This window comes from Hakea prostrata, chromosome 4 (genome assembly GCF_041222555.1).
Source record: "Hakea prostrata isolate BN-2017 chromosome 4, UWA_Hpros_2, whole genome shotgun sequence".
Classification (NCBI taxonomy): Eukaryota; Viridiplantae; Streptophyta; class Magnoliopsida; order Proteales; family Proteaceae; genus Hakea; species Hakea prostrata.
Genome location: NC_142603.1, coordinates 20,192,202 through 20,200,442, shown reverse-complemented (window position 1 = coordinate 20,200,442; position 8,241 = coordinate 20,192,202). Strand labels below are relative to the sequence as shown.

At 39.2% G+C, this 8,241-nt stretch overlaps 1 protein-coding gene across 1 annotated transcript; it reads left to right on the top strand.

Moving 5' to 3' along the window:
* The first annotated feature begins 4,723 nt into the window (after positions 1 to 4,723).
* Positions 4,724 to 7,457, top strand: LOC149018396 (S-adenosylmethionine decarboxylase proenzyme-like). Its single transcript, XM_089152677.1, has 4 exons — positions 4,724 to 4,933; positions 5,472 to 5,620; positions 5,729 to 5,744; positions 5,963 to 7,457. Exons 2-4 carry the CDS (start codon positions 5,489 to 5,491, stop codon positions 7,165 to 7,167), a joined length of 1,353 nt encoding a protein of 450 aa, XP_089008803.1. The 5' UTR covers positions 4,724 to 4,933; positions 5,472 to 5,488; the 3' UTR covers positions 7,168 to 7,457.
* Positions 7,458 to 8,241: the final 784 nt, after the last annotated feature.

The window sequence follows — 8,241 nt, the reverse complement described above, 5'->3', positions numbered from 1 at the left end:
AAGGGAGTAGCTTTAAAAAATATTAAGCTACAAAAAATATTAATTGAGATTGGACAATCATGTTCAACAGAGGCCTTTTAATTCAAATCAAGGACATCAAAAAAGTTAAGAACCGTTAAGAGACGTGGTGTGCAAGCAATAATTGACCGCATTTAGTCGGGATTGGGACAAGACTAGTTATTTTTATTTTCAAATTTAAAAATAACTTATTGTCATATCATTATCAAAATCTACCATTAGCTTACATACTTACATATTTTTCATTATCAAAACATTTTAAAAATATGATTAAAAATTTTTTTTAGATACTTAGAACTATAAAATGATTTCCAATTTTTAGAATGCAATAATTTTTTTTTTTGGGTAAGATTTAGAATGCAATAAATTGATTCAAGAATTCCCAAGCATTTCTTTCAACATTTTTGAGGTCCTACGTTAAAGTAAATGAGACATGCAACTTCTTTCTTTCGTTTGCTATTTTATTTTCAAGGAGTAAGGCAATATCGACTTCAAAATCAAATCGATTATCTAGTGCAAGAGGATTTAAATTCTTTACTTTATACTATAAGATGTTGATATTTGTCAACTAAACCAATTCTTTTGGGATTATGTTCATTGATGTTCTTGGTATTCTATGAAATTAGCGGTTTGTTAGACAAAAACAAATACAAAATAGATTAGAAATGCATTTTAAAATGGGTCACTCTTCGATGCATGCAAAATGCAGGCTAGTTATAAGATCTGTAACAATTATCATTTTTATATTTTAAATCATAATAAAATGGTTATTTTGATATTTATTGTGTCATCTGAGGCATAATGCGATTCTCATGTATGTAAAAGGACTAATAAAATCATACATAAAAGTAGGGGTGTCAACAATGCGGTTTGGTGCGGTTTTGGGCTGAAAAACACCTAGCCCAAACATAACCCATTAGCAAAATAACAGTTTCGGGCCGGTTTGGGTTTGGGCTAACTAACGGTTTAGATTCGGGTTGACTAACGGGTTATGGTGGGTAAGAAAAATAACAAGAAGAAACAATTAAGCATCTTACAACAAAAACGAAAATTATATGGAAAGCAAAGTTGTTATTGGTTAATTTTCATTAAAAAAAAAACCACTAATTCTATAGAAATCAAAAACCTAAATATTAATTAGTAAAATGACTATTTGATCTTTGAATTCATGCTTAATTTTTTTTAATTGTCTATACCAACTACCTAATGGTAATATAATGATTCAAATACTATTTAACGTAAAATTACAAAATGGGTTATAATGGGTTGCGGTTCGGTTTTGGGTTGGTGCGGGCTCCACAATCATCAGTCCAATTACGGCCCATTAAAGTTTGGTTTGGGCCGGTTTTGGGTTATAACGAGCCGGTGTGATTCGGTTTTAACGATCGAACTATAAATTAACACCCCTACATAAAGGCATCTTGAGTGGGGTAAGATACTAAGATGGTCATTTTAGTCTTGAGGGTGAGGGAGACGTCTCTCCGTCAAGAACTTCTCTTGATATTCGAATAAGTGGATAAAAAATATAAGTTAAATTTAAAATTTTATTTAGAACTATATTCAAGTAATTAAATGAACATAGATGTAACCCAAAAAAAAAATGAACATAGATACATACAAAATTTTTTCTACAAAAAAAAAAAAATACAAAATTTGATTTTTTTTTAATTTTTTTATATTTAGAATTGAATTTATACTCACTCCCTGTATAAAGGATAAGTCTCTGAATTCAAATTCAAATTCAAATCCACAGTAATTAATTCTATCATCGATTGATCTTATTTCTAATTGATCAAGAAGAGTTTGAGTTATAGTTAAAGTATCAACAAGTTGTAGAGTTTGATTGTAAACATGTTGTAACTCAAATTCAAGTTTTGAATTTTAATTTAAATAATATTAATATATATTTTCCATTCACTAATTTGAGTGTGGAAGAATTGGCTTTCAAATGAAATTCTAACTTCTTATAATTCCTATCTAGGAATTCCACCAAGAATCAAAGTTTTCGTAAAAAATATGTATATGGGGAAGAAGGATTGAATTCAAAACTTCGGTTTCAAGTGTAAATTTATGCTAACATAAGATTGTTTTAATTAAGATCTGAGATGGGTTAGGTTGAGATTTTGATTAAGGGTGGTTTTGTTTGACCCATTTTGTTGTAGATTACTTTTTGGTAAAAATATTTAGTTATTAGGATCAAGTTAGTTGTTAAAGTAAAGCACCAAAAAAATGGTTAAAGTCAGGCAAGTTAAGTTAAACAGTCTAATTTGACCCGACCTAAGCGAAGTTTATAGGGCCAAGGCTAAGGTTAAAACCAAGGAATGAAATCTCGCTAGGATTCATCAGTTCGCCAGGTGATGAACCGGTGAAATCTCGCTAGGATTCACTGGTTCGCCAGGTTCTGGTGAGACTGAGATTTCGTCGATATTTACCTGGGCTGAAAACCAAGCACCGCCGCTGCTATTACTTCTCTTATGTTTCTTTCTCTTTTTCTCTTTCTTCTCCTCCTTCAATGATCCAGCAATTTTCGTAATGGAATTCTAAGTTGATTTAAAAAAAAATTGTAATTGAATTGTAATTTTCCTTAAAAAATTTAGTAACTGGATATTAGAGGGTGAAGATTATTACATATGCCATAAGGAGAATGAAACTCGTAGCTTCTTCAATAAGAAGTATCCGTCATTAGCAATTGAGCAACCCTTTGATAGTAATTTTAATTTACTAGTAAAAAACACAAGCAACTTAAAAACCTAGGAATTCTCGTTCTTTGACTCTTGACCTTCCATCCTCATTAAGAGCGTTTGTAGCTAAAAACAAACTTATTTGCGTCTCCACTTTGTACCTCACAAGCTTGAAATTATAAATGTTAGAGGACGAGACAATTCATGCATTTATGTGTGATAAAGAGATGAGCATGAGCTGCATGTATGCAAAGTGTGGACCTACTGACAAGGCATGCAATAGAGGCTTTGCATACATTTACAGAGCAATCCCCCCTCCCCCATGACCACCACCACCAGCTCTTCCACACATTTAAAATAAAAGTTGCTCATCAATAGGTGGAGGGTGAAGGTAGTATTATCCTTTAAACCCAAGAAATGAGTAAAAATACAAAACATTTTTCCACTTCATCTAAATTAGTTTATATCTGAATATAATAAACAAGTTTAAAGGTAAAACTCCAATATGTCACGGCCTCTCTACTGAGAAGTACATTTTTTAACCATTCCACTAACCCTCCAATGACAAAACTGTTGTATGGTGAAAAATCAGATAAACTGACCAGGATTCAGTAATTTGGGATCTGAATTCCATCACGTGGTTAAAAGGGGTAGTGGATGATCACGAGGCTTGATGTGAGACATCATTGGTACCAAGCACCTAACGTAGGTACGGAAATGGGTGATGAAAGTTCAGATCTCGTCGAATTATGGTCCCTCTCTCTCTCTAGTCTGGCCCTGGGGCAGCGTGGGACATTTGTCACGTGCTTCCATGCTATGCGTTCCTTTAATAGTTTTTCTTGCGACTTCTTCCAAGTTCCAGATTTCCGCGTTGTTTCGTATAGCTTAACAACCATGGAAGATGGCTCGCCGCGCCGGGCACACACAGACCCCCCGCCCGCGCCCGGACCCGGCCGCGGGCCCGTCCGCCGGTTTCCCGCTGGTTGCTTGTTTTGGTTCTTCCCCCGCCCCCGCGGCGGTTCCCGGCCGCGCGCCCGGCGGGCTTTTCTTTTGGTGTGTTTGTCCCCCCCGTGTTGGTTTTTTTTCTGGGGCCTCCCGCGCGGGTTTTTTGTTTTTTTTTGTTCTTCGCGCCCACCCTCTCTCTCTGTTTTTTTTTCGGCCGCGGCGGTGCCGGGTGCCCCGCTCGGTCACTCCCCAACTAAGAAATATATTCGAAAGGCTTGTACCTCGTGACGGCTGTCACTATACCAAGTTTCCATCCCAGCCGTTCATCTTTCGAATATTCTTTGGCCCTTTCTCCAAGAAACCTAGACTCCGAATGACTAATTTGCCCTCGTCAATCTTTCTGTACGACCACAACTTAGAAGGGTAGTCCGTAATTTTAAGAAAAATAATTCATCGAAACCTCACGACGAACGAGGACCAGGAGCCATGAGTTTCCTGGAAAGTATGAACTTTACTGTTACTCATTACGCAATTAATGCGGAGAAAAATATTAAAATAAAAGAAAAGGAAAAGGAAATGAGCGGTCAAAACGGAGTCCCAAACAAAACAAAAAGAGTTAGCTGTAACTAATTTACGAAAATAACCCTTACCAAACATCACACGTCTAACGTCTCCCTCTCGCATTTCTCTTTTTGAAAAAAGCTGGGGTAGTTTGGTCTATTGCTTCGTCAGAAAAAGATGGGTGACTTTTGACGTCGATTGGTAGAGTGGTAAACAGTTAAGAGACCCTATTTTTGGTAAAGAAGTAATTGAAAAGATTAACACAAACTCTCGCCCACGGGTGACACGTCACGCACATGCACACCCCTAAATACGTACGCCGCCCCGTGGGTTCGACGACTCAGTGACTCACTTTTAACCCGGATCTCTCCCTTTATTATTTTTTCTTTTTTCTTTTTTTGTAAAGTCCTCTGTCTTCACGACTCTCGAGATCCGTTGTAATCCTGAGCGTTCTTTTTGATCCTCAAATCTCTGAGCCCTTTTTCGCTTCAACCCTATAAATTCTCTCTTCCGCTCATTCAACCTTCACATAACAAAGCCTCCTCAGTTGCTGCCATCGGTTATATATAAATCCCTGTTCGCTGCTTCCTTGAATTCCCCTCCCTTCTGTTGAGATCCTTTCTTCGATTTATCGTCGAAACCTGATTTTTTTCTTCTTCATAAGGGAGGATTCAGTCGGATTTTCTCAATATCGTCTTCGTCATTCGCAGTTTCAATCGATTAGTAACGTAAGTTCTTCTTGAATCCATTATAATTTTTCTTTCAGATTCGATTTCTTGTGACTCGTATAGATTTTTCTTCTTGTTCTTTCGCATAATTTATTTATCGCCTACATGTTTTTATTTCCTGTCTTTGATTTGGGATTTTAGGGTTCTTTGTTATCGTAGAAGAGGCAAAAGGTTTCTTTTGATTCCTTTGTGTAGATTGACCTCTTCTGTTAAGATTTAATCCCTAATTGGTTTTTTTTTTCGTTTGTCAGTTACCGCTTTATAGTTTTGTTCTGTAATGCAATCTATATGTTCTTGGACATTCTCCATTGGTTTTTTAGGTTTAGATTTTTTGTTTCGCCGGGGCAGGGGTTTGTTAAAATTGATCTAGTTTCCGGAAACTCCGGAATCTAAGATGTTATGGACATTCTCCATTGATTTCTAGGTTTTAGGTTTTTTGTTTCGCCGGGGAATGGTTGTTAAAATTGATATAGTTTCCCGAAACTCATGGATCTTTTCTTGAATAATTTTTCTAATTTTTCTTTGTTCCTTGTTGCAGAAAGCGTGAATGTTGTAATGGAGTCCAAGGGTGGTAAGAAGAAGTCTAGCAGTAGTTCCTTAATGTACGAAGCTCCCCTCGGCTACAGCATTGAAGACGTTCGACCGAACGGCGGAATTGAGAAGTTCAGATCTGCTGCTTACTCCAACGTAAGATCTGAAAACACAGCAAAAAACCAATCCTCTGCTTTCTGTCTTGTTTTCTTTCTTTCGTTTGTGTTAATCATGTTATTAACTTTTTCTTTTCTCCTATTGCAGTGCGTGAGGAAGCCATCCTGACTACCCCTCTGGTGCAATCATCGTTAGAGTAGGATAATTTAGTATTTCCCTTTTGTTTTCTCAAAATAAGCACAAACAATCTCTCTGGCTAGCTGTTCTTAGTCAACTACCTCGAAACCATCTCTCAATTCCTCTCTCTCTCATCTGCACCTGCAAATCGAAGATCCATTCAGTTTTCATCCGAAGTCCATCTGAATTCCGTTCCAATGGGTACTCTGGCAAATCCATCACCAATCGGATTCGAGGGATTCGAGAAACGCCTCGAAATCAGCTTCTTCGAAGCACCAATCATTGCAGACCCACAAGGTCTTGGTCTCCGAGCCCTGACTCGTTCGCAGCTCGACTCAATCCTTGATGCAGCTCGGTGCACCATTGTGTCTCAGCTGAGCAACTCTGAGTTCGACTCATATGTTCTGTCCGAGTCAAGCTGCTTCGTTTACCCTCAGAAGATTGTTCTCAAGACCTGCGGAACAACACAGCTGCTCTCAGCGATTCCTGAGATTCTGAAACTCGCGAGTTCAATCTCGCTGACTGTTTCCTCTGTGAGGTACTCTCGTGGAAGCTTCATCTTCCCTGATGCCCAGCCATCCCCATATCGCAACTTTGCTGACGAAGTTGCCGTGCTTAATGGGCATTTCGGTAATTTAGCCTCCGGCGGAAGGGCTTACGTCATCGGCGATCCTAAGATTCCGAATAAGAACTGGCACGTCTATATGGCTTCTGAGAACTCACCAGTTAATGCTAATCGATCGGCTGCTGTGGTTACCATGGAAATGTGCATGACCGGGTTGGATCGTGAATGCGCCGCTGTGTTTTACAAATCGGAAGGAGACTCGGGCAAGAAAATGACTGAACTCGCCGGAATCGCCAACATAATGCCTTCTCACGAGATATGCGACTTCGAATTCGAACCATGCGGCTACTCTATGAATGCGATCGACGGTTCTGCTGTGTCGACCATCCACGTCACACCTGAAGATGGATTCAGTTACGCTAGCTATGAGATCATGGGGTTCGACCCGGTTTCTGTCGGGTTCGAGCCGTTAATCCAACGCGTGCTGGAATGCTTCCGCCCGGCTCAATTCTCAGTAGCCATTACTGTTAACGGTGGTGTGCCCAAGCGTAACATGTGGGGCCAGAATGAATGCGTGGGAGGCTACATGTGCGAGAACGCTGTGAAACAAGAGCTTCCAGGTGGTGGATTCGTCATGTACCGTTGTTTCACTGAACGAGATGAGGTGTGCGTGGCGTCTTCCCCAAAATCTACTCTGCATTGCTGGGAAGACTTGGCAGATGATGAAGAAATTGTTGAGATGATGGTGAAGGAGGAGAAGAAAAAGAAGAAACAGAAGAAGAACAAGAAGCGTAAGAACTTTGCTGCACTTAAGCCAGCGAGGACTTGTGTCTCTGTGGGTTAGATTGGTTCAGCCAGCCAGCCAGACAGGTTTAATGTGGTGTCCGTGTCCGTGTCCGTGTCCGTGTCAGTTTCCGTGTCCGTTTAATAAATATTACTGTTTCGTGTCATTGTGCTACTTGGTAGTTGTGGCCCATCTGGGGTTCGTCTGTTGTGTTGGGTTTCCCTGTTTTCGTTGGTAGAATAAGCAAAGCTTCTCTATTATGGAAGCAGGTTATGGAGTTGTTATCGTTTCATCTCTTTTATGTATGAGAGATTATCTCATTTCAATGAAGATGTTATTATCTTACTAAATCGGGATCAAAATTTTCCATTGCGTGTTAAAATATTTGTTGAAATGTGTGACTGCCTGGAAGGAGGGTGGGGTGGGTGAATTATGGGTGGCTGGTTTGGGCTGTGTGCAGAGATTCTCATTACTGGTATTCTGGAAATGTAAAGGTGTTTCAAAAGGGAAATTGAATGAAGGTGTTTCAAAAGGGAAATTGAATGGTGAGAACTGACAAGGGGTTAGCTACCAGGCTGGCGATGGTGATGGGTTGGGTTGGGTTGTGTTGTGTCGGGGAAGGGACATCAGAGATTTGAGTTGCCACAACTTGTCTTGCGATCTTGAATGCTGTTTACATGCAACAAGTGGAGATGGCATCATTGGTGGCATCATTGGAGTCACGTCTTCACACTGGGTTCTGGTTTGGTGGAAGTAACCTTTCAACATTCAAAGGTTTTCTTTTGACCCTTTTGGGTTCATCATTGATTATGGATGTTAAGAGTTCAGGATATTTTAGTCATTATCAATTTAGTTATATTATCCCAAGTGCACCAAACTCAGCTGTGGACTAGTGTTTACTAGGAGGCAGTGCCTCTCCAACAGTTTCAATTCAATCCAATCAATTAACCATTTTTCTATCCAAGCACCAAAACATAGTACAATCTTTCACAAAGGATAATTCACTTGTAGAAGAGATATCATTAAAGAGAGTATCTAAACGCCATACATACATGTGGAAGAGATATCATTGAAGAAAGTATCCAAACACCAAACATGGTACAGCCTCGGCAAATGATAATTGACATGTATTCC

Bases quoted from the DNA above. Each gene is read 5' to 3' on its own strand.
- LOC149018396 (XM_089152677.1), top strand. From the start codon at position 5,489: ATGGAGTCCAAGGGTGGTAAGAAGAAGTCTAGCAGTAGTTCCTTAATG.